The following is a 19,799-nucleotide window of genomic DNA, read 5'->3' on the forward strand; positions in this document are numbered from 1 at the left end:
AATAGTACTGTAGCTTTTTTCTGCCTGATGACTTTAAGTTAAATGGGGCTGGGCTTAGTCAGTACATGGGTGGGAGACCTGGGAAAACCAAGTTGAGGCCTAGAGTGCTGTCAGTTGGCCAGCAGGGGGTGCTCTTCCTTCTAGACCAAAAACAAGACTGATGCTCCAATGCAGTACAGCACCAGAGCAGTGACACTGAGCTGTAGGACATACTCCCTTTGGGATGAGATGTTAAACCAAGGTTTGACTCACTGCGGCTATGACTCATCAGAGATCCCTTGACACTCACCCCAAAGAGGATTCTTGATTTCCTGACAAAAATAGGGTTCTTTCTAATCTGGCTATCCCCCAGGCTAAATGGACAAAAAAATCATTCCCTCTCCACCACTGCTGATGTGTGGAGTGTTCTAGCGACAAATGTCTGCTGTGCACCATCCAGGTGGGTACACAATGGTGGTGGCTGGGTTGAGCCACCCCCACCCTTGGCTGTAAAGCACACTTGAGATCTGAATCTGAGATGAATGGTGCTGTACAAATTCAGTCCATTATTAGTATTATGAGCACATTCTTTTTCTACTTCTTTTGTGGTATTGAGATATTGCAAACAGATGAAAACATGAAATACTGCCACCTACTGTGCAACACCATGGCTGAGAGACGCATTAGTAAGTAATGTGTGTATGGCCATTCTTATGCATTCCCATGTAATTAGTGAAATTATGTGTAGAGATACTGGGGTTGTAAAGTTAAAGAGTAAATATCGCAATTATTTCCCTTTGCAGTACTTATCCACGCAACCATCTACATTCTATGGCCCATTTATCTAACAATTGATGCTTTGACAGACACCTGTCACCAGACACCAAAGTCACCTGAATAACTGAAATGACATTTAACAATAAAAAATTACATGGTTTAAGTTTTCCTACTATTTTAATTACTGTGCATGTAAGTGCTAAATATGGAAACATTTTTGAGTTACAAGAAAGTACAGCAAATGTAAAGCACTAAGATGCACCTCTGGATGAGTAGAATAACATACCACATTTGAATCTGGAGGATATGCTTCTGAATAACACATATGGTTATTTGTCATGTTAATAGTATTTTACCTAATGGAGAGAACAGACAATGGCTGTAGGTTCATGGTACAATGTAAGTAAATTTGAGAACTGTACTCTGAATTTTCGCATATGCCCTTCATTTCAGTAACTTAGGGAATACATGCACAGAAAATTTCCACTCCTTTAGCAGAGATGACAGATGAGGTCACATTTTGGCACTCTATGGAATGTACAAAATGACTTTCTAACACACTTCCAAAGCAGGTGAACAGAAGCACATATTTTTAGAAGCCTATGACGAACCTCAAAAGTGCTTATATGGATTCAGTCTAGTGCAGTCAAGCCACACATTACCTTATTCCTGATTTAATTTTAAAATAAATCCACCTCTTTTGAAATAAATGTCATTTACAAGGCAGTACAATGACTGACTCACTTTTGGCAAACATGGTCTTGGCTGAGGAGGCCACTGGCAACTAATTAACTCATTAATTTTTGCATTTGCAAGGAAGACACTGTTTAGTCTGCTTTTCAGTTCAGCACCATTTCAGAAGCTGGCCAGCTGGCTTGCTGCCCAAGACTCTTCCGATTCACTTATGTTGAGAACACACCCCTCTTTTAGCAAAGCAGGTTTATTTACAGATTCACACAGAGGAGAGTCAGTCCGTTACAGTATGCATTCTGCTCTTTCTTCTCCATTCTCACTACCATTCCTCCCCAAGAGCTTACTTCTTGCTGTCCACTCTGTCTTTCATACTTCCTCAATCACCTCCTCCACACACATACATACACACACACACACACCCCCATATGTCCATTCATCCATCCCAGTCAGTTTTTCCACTCTCCCTTCATGGTGCTCTCCAAGGGAATCTACAGGAAAATGGTTGCATATCACAGTGACAAAGAGCCTTCATGAAACGCCATCAGTCATCGTCGTCGTCGTCATCGGAAGAGGAGTGCAGGACCCCGCCCGTGTTGTCGCGGTAACAGTGGGCCAGGGTGCGCAGCTGTTCCAGGGCCTCCTGCATCTCCCCAGGCTCTGGGCCCTGGGAGAGGTAGCTGGGGGCCACGCGCCGGGGGTCCAGGGCGCAGGCCCCGCGCTGCAGCTCGGACAGCCAGGGGCCCAGGGCTGGAGACGACTGCAGCGAGGCCAGCACGGGCAGGCTGGACACTGCAGACACTGCGGACAGGGGCAACCGACACACAGGCTCAACCAATGCTGTCAAACCTCTGGAGCTGTCACAGCCAGCTGACACTCGTGCACGTACACATTACAGAAACTGATAAAATACTGTGTTCATACGTTAAGGCAAACCCAAGTTTGGCCTGACACAGACCATCCCACGTAATGGGAGGAGACCAGGCTCTTCAACTTAAGCAATAAGGGCTGTGTAGGGCTTATGTACAGTTCTTTTCCATTGTCTTTTGCCCTCTTATTTTTGCTGTTTTGTTTCAAATGTTTACTCTCTTATTTAAATCACTCTGAAATTGTATATTGAAAGGCAACAATTCATACCCTAGTACAATGTCCACAAAGGGAGCCAGAAATGTAGAAGTGGATTCATGCACATAGTCACACATGCACACAAACAGTCAGAGCATATCAGAGCACATTACGCATATACACGCACACACCCTCTGACTGAAAGGTTAGTGCATATGCACACACTCTTAACCAGACACACCCAGGCAAAGTACAGTCAGCGTGGCTCACCAGTGTTGGGGGTTGTGGTGTGGGAGTGCAAGAAGCCCTGCTGGTCCAGGCCTGGGCTGAAAATCTGCGGGAAGGGAGGGGTCAGCTTACTGGGGCTGGCAACCAACTGTACCGCCCTACAGAGAGACAAAGAGAGTTGGAGAGTGAGAAAATGGGAAAAGAAAGAAACAAAAGAAGAGAAGACAAAGTGCTCAATACAACAGTCAACACCGATGCGCGCGGTGACGCTGTCAGAGATGCTCACTTTGAGTGCTGCTCCTGAGAAAACAACAGAGTGAGATTTACCTCTTTGGTGTCTGAACAGTCTTCAAAGCAGCTGTGTTTCACTTCATCTTACAGTTTAGCTGTTAACTGTTGTTACTATGCAGCAGGTAACAGGACTGCACAGAGTACAGTGTAAACATTATTAATAGTAATAACAATAATGTAAGGTAAAAGTAAAAGCAGCATACATATACATGTGAGTACAAACCACTGGGAAGCAGGAGGGGAGTAGGGGGCAGTGCTCACAGTGGGGAGAGTAAAGGGCAGTACTCACAGAGGCGTGGAGGGGTAGTGTCCCCTCATGAAGCAGGTGAGCACCTCCTCTCCGCTGTGCTGGCTGTGCAGAGGGGTGGGGGGCTGAGTCCCAGGAGAAAGCGGGCTGGGAAGAGGAGGTCAGACGGGGCGGTCAGTCGCTGATGTGCTTGACCTTTTCACCACGCATTCATGATGTCACTAGAAACCTCCATCCCACTGGCTGAATTTCCGATCCCTCACCTGACAAGGTTCTGTCCCTCCAGACCCCTCAGTGTCACCGACTGGCCGAAGCAGCGCCCGTCACCGAGCTCGGGACAAGATGACAGAGGCCTCCACGGCAAATTGTCCGTGTATGCGCCGAGAGCGTCAGGAAGACAGCTGCCTTGCGTCATGGGGAAGGGAACAGCTCCGTACGCAGCCACCACCTCAAACACACACACACACACACACACACACACTCACTGTCACTCTCATTCTGAATTTCTATTTATTCATGTTTACTTCACTTCCTTCCTCTACATTTTACCCATGAGGCCTTTGCAAGCTGTGCTCTACTTCTGCTTCTTCAGACCTACTGTGCTCTCTTTTTTGGTGTAGAACTGATGCAGACTTCAATGATCCCAATCCAAAAAAAGAGTTAAATAAACAAATACATTTATTCAGTATATTTAAACAAAATCTTCCTCTTACCTTCCGGCCAGACACAGCCAGTGCGTCTGCAATCTGCCACATGGGGGAGCTGTGATACCTCAGCCTATAGGACACAGTAAGGGAGTCCAGGGCAAGGGCTAGTATAGCACTGGAATGATACCACAGTGTGGGCTGCAAGGGGAGAGACCAGAGTGGTGAGAGTCAATACAGCATCAGAATGTGTTCAAGAGTTCTCCAGTTCTGCAACAGGCAGGGTTCGCAGCACACAGTCAAACAATCTCCTGACACACTTTGAAAATGTAGCAACCACCAGCGGACCCCTTCTAGATGACATATTACATCTCAAAGGGTTTATTTTTTGTCCTGCATACCAAATTTACAAAGTCAGGAATAGCAGCAAGGCAACATAAGAAACTAATTTAAACAATGTGTTTATCTGCCCAAACACAGAGTGCATCCATTTCAAGGTCCAGTCAGTAGGGAAAGCTATTACGGTACACACTATCTCTGAGCAGAGACAGTAGATAAGCTTTATGAAATATAAATAAACACCTCCATCTGTGCAGAGGCTGTCAAACTTACATCATAATTAATGTGAGGGAAGGAAGTGGGTGGAGTGGGCCGTATTCCCAACCCCCCTCTCAGGGTCAGAGGGCAGAAGAAAGAGCTGTGATTGGCCAGACTGATTGTTCCCAAGGCGTAGTTCAATAAGTGGTAGAACTCCTTCATCGGACTCTGGAGCAACAGCAATATATTAGAAAGTCTCACACAATTAATCATACAGCGACACCATCACAACACTAATGAAATATACTAATTCACAATACTGAGGATCCTTGCAACAAAACACCCCAACTACCACATACCAGAATGCCTGCACACCCGTAGCCATCAGCAACTCTGAGCCAGTACTCACAGAATCTGGATGGTTGACAGGAGCCAGCCCCCACGTAAGGATACCCCGACCTCCATATGAATCATGGAGCAACTCTGTGACCTTTGACCCCAAGCCTGAAAAGCCATCAGCAAGATCACATAACACTTGAAACCCCTGAGAAAAACAGAAAGCAGAAGAGAAAGAGAAAAAGAAAGAGTTAGAGAGATAATGTTGAAATCAGCATGGTCATACTTAGTCACATGCTGGGATAGCTCTGGTCACCTGCAGGTAGTCACACTCCTCCACAAAGAAGTGCAGCCGATCCTCCAGCTCCTCAAGCACCACTCCCTGGCACAGCGCCTCCCCCTGGCCAAAAGCTTCCAGACGCTGAGACTCCCTGCACAACCATGCACACTATTACACAACAGCTAAATGGGCATGATAGGTTCACAGACTGTGCACTGGACGTTCTATTTACACAGTGTATAGTATGACATGATGTAGTGCAGAGAGATGACAATGAGAAACAGGAGATACAGTACCCATCATGGTTGTACTGGTTGATGACGGAGATGGTACGCGGGTGCAGGTGTATCCTCAGAAAGTCAGACCACACCCTTACGCTGTCTTCTAGCCTGTACATCTTCTGAGCGCGCTCCAAGCTGCTGTTCACCGTCTCCATGGCAACAGCCCCTAAACAGTCATAGGTGAGGCAGCACGTCTGAATGAACTGTGCAATAACGTGAGTGCAGACTCTCTGACCCACTTTTTTTCCATCTCTGTATCAGATTGTAAGTTGCATGTCTACTGTGTGACCATTTCTTTATTACCATTTCCATTTACTGCAATGGTATATTCGATTTTACAACTCGAAAACACCATTCCAATGGACAAACATACATGTCAAAGAGAGCGGCAATTTCTGCTTCAGAAAATGGTGAATCAGCTAGCTACTCATGTAACTCATGACATCAGGGTAAGACATTTCACAATGACTCCCCACCTGGGCATTGCTGTAGTTGAGATGTGCTGTACTCAGGTTCAGCCAATATCTCCCCCTTCTGTAGACAAAAAATACCGTTAGTGAAATACCAGGGGTATGAGGGCAGTAACTCAGCCAGCAGAAAAGTGATGCAAATGGCTACAAATGTGTCATGATGAGAGAGTAAGGTGATAGTAAGGTGACACAGCAGGACAGGAAATCAGGCAGGGAGTCAGAAGGGAGGGTTGTGAGGCACAGTGTACATACATCCAGTTTGTCCAAATCCTGGAGAAAGGAATTCTTTGTAGGGGGGCTCTCCTCGTGAGTCATCACATCCCCCTCCCTAAAACAAACAGCCACTCACTCAGTCATGAGGCATGCAAAATGTGCCATTTATAGACACACAGACATTTTCACTAATGTTTTCAATAAAAATAGCACATCACACTATGACTTAAAAACATGCGCGTGCGTGCGCGCGCACACACACACACACACACACACACACACTCACACACACAGACATACATAGAAAGAGAAATAGAAAAAAACAGGTGCCTGACCATGTGAAGGCATTGGTCTCTTTGTCAGTTTCATAAAGACTGCCCTCCTGCCTCAGAGTCTGGAGACTCCCTAGGAAAGTAAGAGGTGAAGGCATACCAATTTAATTACCACAAATACATCTTGTATGCATACATGTATCCACCATCATTTTAGCCACCAAAATTAGAACACTATTCCTATATTGCTATATGGGAAATCACTGTTTCCCATATAGTTATATCATCATTACAGTAATGTCATTTGATTGATAGTGTCTTCTTCATCTCCACTGCTGTGGATTACCCTTGAGGTCCATGGCGATAAGGCGAGGGGTATAGGTGACGTGCCCCCCGTGTGTCACACCTTCCCGGAACAGCACATCACTTTGTAGCTCGCTAGGTGGCGCCCCTGAGTCAGGCTCGTAAGACAGGGACGCATCCTGTTACAAGCAAGAGACAAAGAGAAAAGGAGGGACACTTTTATTCTGTCCCGTCGGCGGCTTAATGTTCATATCCTCGTTTTTATAACCAATGGTATGGAGGTAGAAAGATTAAAAATGAGAGAAGCACTGCGCTGTGTGACTGCGTGGTGCAAGTGATGATACTGGCACCAGTATTCTAAAATACTCGATACAATTTTGTGATATTTCTGTTTAACATAATCTATTTTATTTTGGTTTTATGATTTTATTTTAACATGCGCGATAGCTGAATTAAATGTGTTCTTTTGTTGCTGCTATGACCGCAACTCACCAAAAAGCACATCATGTTTTAACCGTACAAATCAATTCAACTCATACGCAATCCATCAATCCTCGCTCAGCCACTGCGATCCGTCACACACGTTATCCAACAACATTTGGGTTAAACTTTTAGCGAGGTGTCAAATTTAGTTCGAAAATCGCACATATTACATATTTCCAGGTCCTAATATCCCAGGCTGCTAATAATATTATAATGCTATGAAATATTGCTACAATGCAGTACAATAACTACGTAAAAGAAGCCGGATAGTACTACCTAATTGATTAAGTGCCACCTAAACTGGGGAAATCGTACTCGCACCTGAATTAAGCAACCTTACACAGCTAAATATCGCACAGTTCTGAAATGACTTCAAATATGCAGTTAAATAGCTATCAATATTAGTAGATGAAGTTAGCTGGGTAGCCAGCTAGCATGGTAGCCAGTTAGCTTTCTACACTAACCTGTAAATTCCACCAATGTGTCCCGACAAAGTTTGAATAGTGACCAAGTTGTAGGGTCACTACCTCTCTGCATACGCTACTCATCCTGTACCCAATATACCCGGTCTCAAATAAAAGATATATAAAAACTGTTAAAAAATCAAATCATTTTGTTTAATTCGTAATACAACAGCATCTAGCCAACCCTCATTGCTTTGAGGCTGCAAACATGACAACAGTTTTGCGTCTCAACCTAGATGACTTCTTCCATGTCCCGCCCTTTTAGTGCAGACATTTCCTGTTGCAATTGGATGAAAACAAAAATTCTTCCAATGTGATTGGCTAAAATAACTGTAATTCCGAAATCGTATGTAGTTTGGTTTCACTTTGCCAGACAGCAACACGTGTAGAGCAGAGCGTTCTGATTGGAGCAGAAAAGAAAATCCGCTTCGTCATTGGTTTGTAAACATTGTACGAGAGGTTAAACTGGCAAGGGAACGTTCACTGTACAAACCCAAGATATAAACAACATAGTATGTAGCTAGCAGCAAACTGTGATCCGATAGTGATATCAGTTAGCTACGTTGATCCGCTTTTCGAATGTGTCACAATTATTGTGTTTTCGTAATAAGTCCATTTTTGTGAACAAAACGGCACTGTATCAGTTATTTTAAGTCTGCGTGTTCTGTTGCAAAATGACGTCTGCGGACGTACACGTTAAATTTAAAATTAAGTATCTCTACTTAAAAATGGCACCACTAAACTGTCCGAAAAAAATATCTGCTGTAGTAAAATATCTGCTCTTACCGCAATGGGGGGAGGGGGCGAGGAGTGCAACACGTCCCCTTTATGTCAAACGTCACCAACGTTTACCTAGCCACACCTGTTACCAACCACCCCTCCCTCGTAGTATCAAAATAGGACCAGATCAACAAGAGACCTAGCATTACGGAAAGCACAAATTGTTGAGAAGAATCATTACGATGACTCTGACTTCTAAATTTTTTTTCTGGTAAGATTATCAGGGGATCATTTACTATTTTCCACCTGTCTGTTCTCTCTTGAAATGTAGGTAACAGGTTGTGTTCAGACCAGGTTTCGTTAAGAATACCATTCAGTTTCGGTGTCCCTCAGTATATTTCCGCTTGGAACCTGTCTTTCGAGAATTGTGTTTCCAGCTTGTTTCCTTGTGTTTGTGCTTGTATTTTCTTGTTTCACTGTTATTTTGTATAGCTTGTGAGAATATTCAACTAAATATTTCACGACGCCTCCAGTATTTTTATCAGTACTATAAAGGTTTTTTTTGCGTCTGTGTTGTGCTGACCAGGACTTGCGACAGAGAAAAGTTGTTCTCAATACCGTTTGAGAAAGGTGAGGTCAGCAGTAGCATTTGAAAGGCAAATTGACATGACCAGTAAATTCTAAACTGTGTGCGCGAGGGAGTTCCGAGCTGACGGACAAGTGTTAGACTTTGAAACGAAAACGACGTGTCTGTTTAACCTGTTTTGATTTTTCCAAACCTGGCAGGAAGGAGAGCAGAAGAGCGTGGAGCTGACAAACAAAATAAGTCTGGAAACTAACGCTTCGTTTTGGAAGGACAGACAAACGGACGGGTGCATGAACATTCACAGAGTAAACCACTGAACAGCACACAGACAGACAGGGGCAGAGTTAAACATTAAGCATTCAGACAGATGAGAGCAGAGGTGCCTTAGTTCCATAAACCTAGCCCTTAAGAAGAATTGTCCTCCAAGAAAAAGCTGAGATATGGCAGAACCCCAAATACTAGCCAGGAATAAGCAGGAAGCACAGAAGCACAGCCTGGATGAAGTGATGGTCAGCACTGCCATGCTAGAGCCCACCACACTGCAATGGCCTGGGGACAAAGGGAGTGGGAAAGAGGGGGAGATTAGAGGTGTGGCGTCCGAGAAAGTGAGCATGGGAGGGGGAAATGGTGAAGAAGAGGGAGGGAAGGGCAGCATGGAGTCTGTGTCTTTGTCACAGAAGGGGCAGGACAGTCGCACTGAGAGCGCGAGAGAGCTGGGAGGAAGAGGGAGCAGGGCGGAGGAAGGATGGGTAGAGACAGAGAAGATGAGGGAGGCAGGAATGAGGGAGAGGGGGACTAGGGGAAGTTTGCTAACAAGACTGGAGGAGGATGATGCGATAAACTGGATTCCAGAAAAAGCTGCCCAGGTCTTCAGCCCCAAAGTTAAGGTACTGCACCCCTCCTGTAAGTATGAGTCCCCAGGAGGAAGTGTCACTCATAGCTCAGGGAGCACAGAAAAAAGGCCCTTGCTTGGCCACCAGGGGACTCCACCTGATGCCTACTACCCTGACTGGTCTGGAGAGGCAGAATCGCCAAAATGTAAGTAGCAATACTACTAAGTGTATTTGACAGAACCGTTAAAATACAAAAAACTAAAATTATGACACATTCAGGCCAATCTCACTACATAGCTTTAACCAGGGTACTCCAAACACTTTGAGATATATCCAAAACAGAGATAATCTAACACCAAAAGCAGATAAGTACCATTACAGGGGTGTAGTTCTAAGCAAGGCTCAGCACAAATTAACAATACCCTGTCTACAGGCATATGCATACAAATATTAGATGCCAGAAGCAGACCCTTAATGCACTGTGTTAAAAGCTAGAATTGTAAGACCCCTCCTTGTCCCTGTCCTGCAGCAGGTGGATGCAGCAGTGGTGACCGCGAAACTCTGAAAGTTGGGGCGTTTGTGCTTGTAGCAGCCGTCATCTTCCCCTTCCTTGTGTGGGGAGGATATGCCTTCTTGCCCTTTAACGCTCCTGTACTCAAAACCGCCCCCCTCAGGCTGGTCTATACACTTCGCTGTTCCATCTTTGCTGCTGTGCCTATTGTTCTGGGTAAGAAATCCACTTATATTTGGTCATTCAGCAGGCTCAAGCATCTGAGTGACTTGAAGATTAGTCTAAACAATGTAGACAAACAGTAGTATAGAAACAAAAAAATATGCTGTTTTCAGCACACTCCTGTTATACACAAGTGCCATAGTGAAGTGGACAACACAAAACTGGCCAGCTAAAAGGGTTACAACAGCAATCGCAAAGCTCAGGGAGTCAAACTGCGATTTGAAGAGAACACCATGAGAATTTGGCGCAGGTGCATGTGTTGATTTGTGGCTAGCAGGCAACTGGGCCTTGTTTTTCTTGTTTTCGAGCTGCAGCCTTAACTGAACTCCCTGATCCCCCGCTCTTTCAGGTGTGCTGGTGCTGGGAGTGTCTCGGCTACGCTTCAGCTCGCTGAAGCCCCTTTATGAGGGAAACGCAGGGAGCAGGGAGGTGGGCGTGCACCAGCGCTACATCAACGACTCCATCTCCCTCTTCCTGCTCTACTTCCTGCAGCTGGCGATCATGGCATCCTACCTCAGCCAGGAGCTGCTCAAACTGGTGCCCCTGCTGACCATTGTGTTTGCTTTTGGCAGGTAAGACTGCATGCAAAAACGTCTGATGTTATGCATGTACATCACATGTATATATAGGGCACCATTTGTATGCCTTACATACCATTCCAATGTAACACACCAATGTAAAGTACAAGGGCATATAATGTATACTTTTACACACAGGCAACACCTGTTACACTATTGCATTCCATTGTATTGTATGAAAGTATTTACAGTACTACCACACACTTGGATAGTGATGTAATAGAACTGGTTGTGTGTCATCACTGATATATTTTTGGAATGTGATGTAATATGGGTATGATGCACAGCTAATGGTATGATATGTATGCTGTCACACACCTGGAGGAGGTAGATCAGTTTCATTGTTAGCAGGTCAGGCATTTCCATACAGCTGGCACCATTATTTCAACAAAACTCTTTCTTGAATCATTGCCACACTTGTGCCCCATGATACCCAACATTACAATGACTTGTTCCTCTGTAATTTATAAAATGGATACTTGGCAATATTTTCCTGTCATACCATTTTACTACTTTACTGTGGCTTTCCAACTATAAACATTTGGTCAGTGCCACTGTGACTAATGTCTTTCCTGTGACCCACAGGTTGGTGTTTTGGGTGTCAGCGGCTCTTGGCAGCAGCGTGAGGGGCGTGGGCTTTGGTTTGTCCTTCCTGCCCATCCTGGCCATGCTGGGTGCCAACTTCTACTTCGTCTTCACAAAAGATGGTGCCATCTTTGCCCTGGCACCCCCACCCACCCCCGCACCACCTCGAATGAGGTGGTGGGGATAGAAGTAGAAGGGACAAGAGGATAGGACTACACTGAAATTTGACTGGAGTCATTAGCTACTCAGTACAGTGCGGTGCATTAGACTGTGATGGAGTCAGCTGTGCTGAACTTTCATTGGATTGCTTATTGCTTAAAACGCCAGACTGAAACAGGTTGCACCTGAAATGAGTTTAGCAGTGTCCAGCAATGACTGCAGTGAAGTCAGTTGCCCATTGCCATGTGGTGTAGTGATTAGCATTGCATTTCCTTCACAGCTAAAAATTGGTAGCATAATGTGCAGTTTTTTCAAAGAATATACGGGCAAACCCATTTTGCCCATTACCTGCACTCATCTGTGGCTGTGATGGACAGGATAGGAGCTGTATAGTGAATTATTGTTTATAGTCATTTCTAATTAGAGCCTAGTTGAAGACCTACTTTTGGAAAGACTATACTAAGAGTAATGAGATGTTAACCTTTCACACTTAGAAGGCTCTTCTGCACTGTTTAATAATGTACTGTTATGTTTACTTTGATTTAGCGTGACCCTGTGCCATTTCTGTGCAACCTTTCAGGTTGATATGTTCATGATTGTTTATACTTTAACCACGTGTCGGTGCACATCACTTGCAGACATCTTAATTGTTTCACAGCTGTGGCTATCAGCCAGGTCATCCTTTTACAATACTCTGTACATTATTAATTTATTCATACAATGCAACTAAGCACAACACCAGCCCACTTACAGAGGATGTTCTCTTCTGTGAAACCGTCCAGTGATATTTTCCAATCCATGTATATATTTTAGCATTTTCTAATGTAAGCTTTTATACCAAGAAAGCACTGTGGCTGAAACTGAGAAAATGAATAAAATAGGTACACGTCTTGTAAATCCATTGCATTTATCTGCAGTGGTTTGGAATTTTACTGTACTTAACCGTGACTTACACAAACTTTTTCCACATTTAATGTCATTTAATTTCACATCAATAAAAATAAACATATTTAAAACTTTTTTGCCTAACATAAATTTCTTGTACTGAGTCATCCATTTCGCCAAAAAAAAAAACAAAATCAACTTCACAACTATAAAATTATACTGTAACATCATGATGAGGGTAGAATCATAAGAAATGGGAAGTCAAGTGACATCCTTCAAGTTGGCACACTTGGCATTGAAAACCTTTTTAAATAAAGCAGCAAAGGTGACTTCAATGCAGCATACAAGTGATATTAACAGTTTGTTCTAAGGCAGCAAGGATCTTTACAGGGCTTGCTCCAAGTGAAATGTGTCAATTCATCTTAAGAAGGTATATGTCTGCCCAAGCAAAACTTTATGATTTTGCTATAAGACATGTAACACAACCAGACAAATCAAACTATTTTGCTGAAATTCTGTGATAGCTGATGTTTAGATGCCTTGGTGACACTGATGTATTCCATTAAATATTACTTGAGAAAAAAGCAAGATTATTTTTTCATTATAATACTAACAGCACATTATTTTACTGGCTACCTCAAACAACCTACCTTCACAATAGTCTTGAAATGTGGTTTTCCTCACCTTCTTGCTCAAACACCCGCATATACCTGCAATTCCGAGTCAAAATAAATGCCACGCCAACTGTCGATGTTGTGGTTAATGAATGAATATCAGGCAGACAAACTAATATGAGGACTGAAATTTGCATACATTTGACAGGCACATGTACATAATGTAATGTAATGTCAACGTAAGAGTATATGGAATCTGTGACTCTCAACTATTAATTTATCCAGTTAGCTACTGTAGATTGCAAGGTAACAACTGAGAAATCTACAAATTTTCAGCAACTTTCTATATTCTGCAAAACAAAATATAACAATATAGCAAGTTAAAATATTGACGGATTCATGGAATCCAGGTGTCATTATGACCATTTTTCATCTAAACAAACATGTTCAAATAGGCAGAGAAAAGCCAGATGAAATATTTTAAAAATTAACATTGTTAATCCTAGTAGACTGAAAATATTTACTCTTACAATTTATTCTCCTGCTGGTGCAGCCTGATTTGGCTGTATTTTTAGCAATCATCAAAATACAACAAAGCTGTTTTCCAATGCACAGCAATATACCAAATTTATCTGAAAAAGTAACTGTTGCTCATCTGGTTTTTTAATGTCACTTCCTGTACAGTATAGTTGATACACGATAAAAACTGATTACTACTGTTTTTGGGTGATAGAGCTGGTTTATTCTGATGTCAGCAATGGTAAAACAAAAAATGTATACATCTTAAAGATTTATCCTCCACTTCCTTATTTCCATCCATCTGCATATTTCATCATATTTACATCTATCACAGATTTCCCCAAAATAAAACAATTCCTCCAAAAACAGTGGCATGGGATGCTAAAAAATAATAAAAATATTTTAAAAGTGGTTCAAAAAAATTGGAATGTTGTGGGTTTCAAGCTTCAGTGAGGGTGAATCTCATCTCCATGCATCAAAATGCATGCCAGTTCATCGGTTTTCATCATTTCGAAGAGGGAAAACTTAAACCATATAGAGCTACATATAAGGGGCTTGAATCAAATTAAAAGCCAATTTGTTTTCTGCAACAAAAAACTCCACAGAATGACAATAAAACATCAAATGCATAAAACAAAACACACACTGAAAATGTTCTGATAGCTGACTTGCATCTGTGAACAAGAACCGCAAATCCTTTCATCCAAAGGACATGTGCTATAAAAAGTCTAATTTCAAACCCTGGAGTGGTTCTGAAAGACTGTTGGTGGATGTTTCGTGCAGTCTTGTATGATAGAATCGTTCCATTCATGCATACATGTTTCACCTCTCTGCTGCCTTGACAGAGCAGATGGGCCTTGTTTATTGGCTGCTAAGGCCTACAACACATCCAGCATGTTGTCTTATTATTATGTGTCTCAGGCTGTCATGTGATGGATGTTTGTGACTGTCCTGGTTATTAGAAGATGACCCGTGTTATAGTGGGAGGGGCAAGGGATTTTGCAGTAAAGAGTCTGTGCTGCAGAGTGGGTGGGGCTGGGATCAGTTGATTGGCTCGTAGGCCAGTGGCTCCGCCTGTCTCTTGCGAATACATACACAGACTCCACCCAGAAGTATGAGAACCAAGGGAGTGCCCAGTCCCACTGCCATGATGACAATAACAAGGGGGGAGAAGGAGTCGACGGGAGGGGATCCCAGACCCACCATTACAGTCCTAATCAGAGGAAAAAACAGAGATTCATCATTAATCAACCTCATCAGATAAAAAGAGCTGCTGGATTTGATACAGCAGTCAGCCAGCATTAAAGTGATAGAGAAGGCTGGCATGAGATCACATTACAGATGCCACAATATGAAAGAACACAGAGTATGGAGCACAGAGCTACTCTTTTAAAAGAGAAAAAACTGAGTTAAAAATACTGGAGACTACAGGAATAGAGATGATCTGACTTGTACTCACCAGCTGAGGTAGTTGGTGACGCTATAGAAGGGGTCTCCAGCGATGCCGAACGTTATGTTCAGGCCACTGGTCTGGTACCCATCTCCAAAATATGCCTTGACGAGGCCAGAGGGGGGCAGCTGAGCCATGGGCTGGGGGCTAGAGTGCCGGCAGGGTGTGGCACCCTCCAAAATGTGGGCCGCAGTGCGATAGGCCACCGGCTTCCACTGACTGTATCCCAGAACAGGGGATGTAGAGTTGACAGGCGAGGAAACCCACTCAGAGACCTTGGGTAAATGGTGACAAGAGAATCCTTGAGAAACTACACGTTCATAAATGTGAACACTAAAGCTAAGTGTCACAGGTAACAGAAAACAATACATATAATACCTAAGCAATGGAAGCCAGCACCAGCCAAGCAAATTTCTGATCACGCCACAGACAGTGCAGCCCACATGCACTCTCTCTTACACACTGTACCTGGAATATGGATGGCGTGTACTCATCATCGATCGATCTCACTACATCCACTCGGCTTGGAAGCTCCCTGCTTCCCACGGTCTGGAGCTCCAGTGAGAAGCGAGAGTAATTGGACCTTGCTGTCACGCCCTTCAGCCACACATGGATCTGAGAGGAGTTAGCATTGTGGAGAAGGCGGGGCCAGATATGGTCACGACCCACAGACTCAAATGCGGAGATCTGAGGGAATAAAAGCATAGAATAATAGTTCATTGTAGATTTCTCAATATCTCATTAGAAACAGGATCTGAAAAATTACAGCAGAACAGACATGAATTAAGGACAATATCCACGATTTTCTAAATTTATATAAGAAAAAAATTGTCCACTTAAGATATTTAATATTTACCATTAAAATGACTATGAACCACACTCCTGAAGTAGCTGAGAGTGAGAAGATGCTGTCGTTCTCTTACCGTCAGGCAGAGGGAGCCGTTGCTGAAGCTTGAGGTGCCATCTCCTCCACAGAGCTGGGCAGTATGGGCCGTACTGTTCAGGGTTTTATTGAGATCCCCCCAGGTGAAACTCTGAAGCTCATAGGGGGGAAAGAAGCTGGAGGAGGGCATATTCTGTGGGTCAGCTGTGTTATTGACATCCTCGTACTCCCACAGCTAAAAGGGAGCAAATGGAAAAATAGTGTAGTTACATCAATTCCAATCGATCACATTTTCTTTACTTTTGTCAGAGAAAATGAAGTAAAGCAAAAAAAAAAAAAAAAAAAGAGAGACAAAATGGCACACAGTCAGAGTGTACACAGAAACAGATGAGGATCTGCAAGTACCAGTACCTCAGAGATGAATTCAGAGAAAAGACATGAGAGTGTCAGATTGAAACATGTCTTTTCCATACAAAGTCCAACTGCAGTTTCAGCTAATGTCTAATAATAGAATTGGACCAACTCAGCAAAGGGGAAGCTAGGAAAGCTTGGGTGAAAAAGGAGAAGAGAAAGAAGAAAACTGGATTTGAAGAGGTCTCTGCATGTTAATATGCCTTATCCCTTCCAATGATTCAAAAGGGGAACTTAAAAAAATACACCAATATGCTGTTTAATGCCATTAAAAAGCTGACTGTATTAAACCAACCTCTTCTCATACCTCAACTGGAACCCACAAATTCAGAACTGAAACATATCCAGGAAGTGTATGTCACCCACATGCCAGGCCTGTATAAAACTTCAGCACATTTTGGATGTACCATTTATTTCAGAAACAGAGCATGGGAAAACCCATTCAGATTGCTGAAAGAAGAATGCATGTATGTGTACCTGTTTTGTGGTTTGATATAACATATATACATATGTAAGAACATAGAGACCAATTGTTTAATAAAGGAGGAGCAAGATATCACATTACAGTAATTTGGTGGACTTCCCCAGCGACATTCCTCACTACACACATTAAGAGTGCTTTCCCAAACAAAAATCAATAGCAGAATATGTTATGATATATTCAATTCTTGAAATGCTTATCATCTTACTTAAACCAAACGTATATAAAGACAACAAACAGGGAAAAGGGTCCAACCTACCCTAGTAAAGACCAGCGCACTGCTATACTGCACACTGCTCCTTGGCTCCACCTGCAGGCTGCCGGAATCATTTTTTGAGAGGAACTGAGGCCAGTCCACCTTCACAGAGGAGGAGGTGGAGTTGGTGTGCACCAGCAGCAGAGTGGGGGCACCCAAACTGCAGAAAAGGAAGTGCAGGGTGTCGTTGGCCCCTCGTGCCTGTATGTGCAGCAGGCTGACACCAGGTGGCACCGAAGAGTTCAGACCCGGGTTCAACTCCAGAGACACCTGAGAAGGGCAGAGTGTACAGCACTTTGATGGACATAATGTCTCCAAATATTGACAGTGGATCAGTTTCAAATTTTTGGTCAAAACTGTCTGGTGTGACAATTACAGTTGGGTCAGCAATCTGTGTTTAGGGGGAAATATCTACAGAGATTAGAGATGATATGAGGAGGCCAGATTTCCAGTCCACTGACAGGGTAACATGTCTTCCCCATTCTTCATTATCTTCAACCTTTAATCATTAACCTAATCATTGACACACATTGTATCTCGGTAATTGGGTAATAGTAATTGATACGTATAAGTCATGACCCTTCAAAAAGACTGATAAGGGGTTTAGGTACCCGACCTCAGCCCGTTATTCCTTATGACATCAGGAATTAGGGACACCTGGATCGTTTATTTGCATTAGCGCAGAAGAGGTGATCGTTATAACTTTCCAAATCTCCATGAAATTCATTTGGCATTGACCCATTTGTGAACTAGCCCGCACACACTTGCTTTGGGCTGCGTACTGAACAAAGTACGTACCAACCAGTATGGGTGGATAATGACTGAATCTGAGGATATTTTGAGGAGTAACTAAAGCTAAAATCATTAACAAGCACACAGAGTAGTTATTTAAACCCCTACGATCTCATGCAACTACTTAAAAATCAGACTACATTCCTTTAGTGTTTGTTGACTTTCACATCCAGTCCTTTGTACCGGTTTCGTCCCAGGCCTTTCTCTGGTCCGAACAGTCATATCTAACGGATCCTGCAACAGCACGAGTTATTTACCTACCTTTACCTTATGCAATTATTTATCTACCGACTGACAAGGCATTTTCGACACACATGACGGCTGCCGTGTTAAAACCGTGTAAATGTCAAGCTTACCCGCCTGTGGTAGTCATCGCTGTCAAGGATAAAACCTGAAACAAGCTGTAAAATTAAAAACAAAAGTAGTAGCATTAAATGTGCCCGTGCTAAACGCACCGTCGCCGCCATCTTTGTTTTTGGAAATAAAGTCACGTGCCTTTCACTTCCCCTAGTCAGCTGATTGCCCCGAATGAAAGTAATCAGCGACGTCAGCGCAGTCGATTGAAGCCATTTTGTATGTCATAACCTCTAATAATCGATGATGATGGGCATATGAAAGGTATGGCCAAAACACTACTGGCTCCAAAATTCACTGTAAATCTCCCTGAGGTACATATATGTTCGATAAGTTCCAGCAGGCCCTATGAAGACAACTTAGTTGTAATCTGCAGTACTGATTTTATTAGATATACCTTATAGATATGAACCTTCTGCCCTTGCAACAGAATAAAAAAAATTCTGTTGTTTGGTGGTGGGCTAGTTGATCTTAGATCTGTTGTCATGGGCAGAAACTAACTAGAGCTGGTTTGTGAGGACAATAACTGTCAGTCCTATATGATCTCCATGGAATCACAAAATTATCCCAACAAGCAGGCCATTTGTTGAACAGCCATTTTATAAATGATTACAGGCAGTGAGTGTGCTGGTGTGGTTATTCTGGAGACCCCCTAATATGTGGCTTCAGGAAAATTTTATGGGTCCAACTAATTATAATGGCTTGTCTAAAAAGTGAATGAATAATGAACATATTATGATAATCTATCAAGTCAGTTTTAATATTTCAATGTTAATGTAAAGATCTGAATGTATCACTAGCATCTTCCTTTTATTCACAACGGTTTCTCACAATGCCTGATACTCCTAGCAAGATGCAAGTGAATGAAAAATGGCAAGACCTGGGTGAAGGCAAGACAACTATACGGATTCACTGCTTTAGGTTACAGACCAAACCAGTGAGTAGGACATTAAAATGAGTTGGCCTCACTTTTGCCTGGCTAGCTAACGAGTGACATGATGCATAACTGTCTCTCTATCTTGGGCGTGTTGTTGGTTTCTGTCCATCTGTATTATTCAATGTGAACAGTGTGAATGTCCCACACTCTGAAAGGCCCACATACACTCATTTGTCTGGGGCTGCTTGAGGTATGCCTACTCTGACTCTGTCTCCACCCACCAGGGCACTGTGAGGGAGAAATTCAAACATACATGCAAGGTGTGACGTGAGAGGAAAATAAAAATATAGATGAGAGGGTTTCGGTTTCATGTTCTATCCTTCCATAATGCTCCTCGCAATAACAGAATATAATTATTTTTAAACTGACTGGAATTCACTTGTGGTTTGGAACCTGTACCACACAAAGCAGAACTGCAATGAACTGACAATCTGAGATCAACAAATCAGAGAGAAATCCAACA

General features: G+C 43.1%; 3 protein-coding genes across 3 annotated transcripts; 1 reads left to right on the top strand and 2 right to left on the bottom strand.

The window, feature by feature from the left end:
• Nucleotides 1-1,522: 1,522 nt before the first annotated feature.
• msto1 (misato mitochondrial distribution and morphology regulator 1) lies at nt 1,523-7,779 on the bottom strand. Its single transcript, XM_036515811.1, has 14 exons — nt 7,561-7,779; nt 6,657-6,792; nt 6,374-6,443; nt 6,078-6,153; nt 5,832-5,889; nt 5,371-5,521; nt 5,111-5,225; nt 4,868-5,002; nt 4,534-4,686; nt 3,991-4,122; nt 3,541-3,725; nt 3,320-3,424; nt 2,782-2,897; nt 1,523-2,247 (listed from the first exon to the last, which is right to left on the bottom strand). The coding sequence occupies exons 1-14, from the start codon at nt 7,642-7,644 to the stop codon at nt 1,991-1,993; spliced, it is 1,773 nt and encodes a 590-aa protein (XP_036371704.1). The 5' UTR covers nt 7,645-7,779; the 3' UTR covers nt 1,523-1,990.
• Nucleotides 7,780-8,458: 679 nt separating this feature from the next.
• On the top strand, nt 8,459-12,834 carry LOC118796606 (transmembrane protein 79-like). Its single transcript, XM_036555592.1, has 5 exons — nt 8,459-8,551; nt 9,067-9,904; nt 10,229-10,426; nt 10,782-11,004; nt 11,596-12,834. The coding sequence occupies exons 2-5, from the start codon at nt 9,307-9,309 to the stop codon at nt 11,780-11,782; spliced, it is 1,206 nt and encodes a 401-aa protein (XP_036411485.1). The 5' UTR covers nt 8,459-8,551; nt 9,067-9,306; the 3' UTR covers nt 11,783-12,834.
• A 1,209-nt stretch (nt 12,835-14,043) lies between these two features.
• LOC118768816 (glycosylated lysosomal membrane protein) lies at nt 14,044-18,511 on the bottom strand. Its single transcript, XM_036515749.1, has 6 exons — nt 18,402-18,511; nt 17,257-17,523; nt 16,146-16,340; nt 15,691-15,909; nt 15,232-15,497; nt 14,044-14,985 (listed from the first exon to the last, which is right to left on the bottom strand). Exons 1-6 carry the CDS (start codon nt 18,474-18,476, stop codon nt 14,814-14,816), a joined length of 1,194 nt encoding a protein of 397 aa, XP_036371642.1. The 5' UTR covers nt 18,477-18,511; the 3' UTR covers nt 14,044-14,813.
• Between the last annotated feature and the right edge of the window lie 1,288 nt (nt 18,512-19,799).

This window comes from Megalops cyprinoides, chromosome 21 (genome assembly GCF_013368585.1).
Source record: "Megalops cyprinoides isolate fMegCyp1 chromosome 21, fMegCyp1.pri, whole genome shotgun sequence".
Taxonomy (NCBI): Eukaryota; Metazoa; Chordata; class Actinopteri; order Elopiformes; family Megalopidae; genus Megalops; species Megalops cyprinoides.

Coding starts and splice junctions, on each gene's coding strand:
- msto1 (XM_036515811.1), bottom strand. CDS start 7,644: ATGAGTAGCGTATGCAGAGAGGTAGTGACCCTACAACTTGGTCACTAT. Junction 5,890..6,077: donor AGGATTTGGACAAACTGGAT/GTATGTACACTG, acceptor TTTTGTCTACAG/AAGGGGGAGATATTGGCTGA. Junction 2,898..3,319: donor CACTACCCCTCCACGCCTCT/GTGAGTACTGCC, acceptor GTCTCTCTGTAG/GGCGGTACAGTTGGTTGCCA.
- LOC118796606 (XM_036555592.1), top strand. CDS start 9,307: ATGGCAGAACCCCAAATACTAGCCAGGAATAAGCAGGAAGCACAGAAG. Junction 9,905..10,228: donor AGAGGCAGAATCGCCAAAAT/GTAAGTAGCAAT, acceptor CCTGTCCTGCAG/CAGGTGGATGCAGCAGTGGT. Junction 11,005..11,595: donor ATTGTGTTTGCTTTTGGCAG/GTAAGACTGCAT, acceptor TGTGACCCACAG/GTTGGTGTTTTGGGTGTCAG.
- LOC118768816 (XM_036515749.1), bottom strand. CDS start 18,476: ATGCTACTACTTTTGTTTTTAATTTTACAGCTTGTTTCAGGTTTTATC. Junction 17,524..18,401: donor GCGATGACTACCACAGGCGG/GTAAGCTTGACA, acceptor TGCCCTTCTCAG/GTGTCTCTGGAGTTGAACCC. Junction 15,910..16,145: donor ACGGCTCCCTCTGCCTGACG/GTAAGAGAACGA, acceptor TTATTCCCTCAG/ATCTCCGCATTTGAGTCTGT.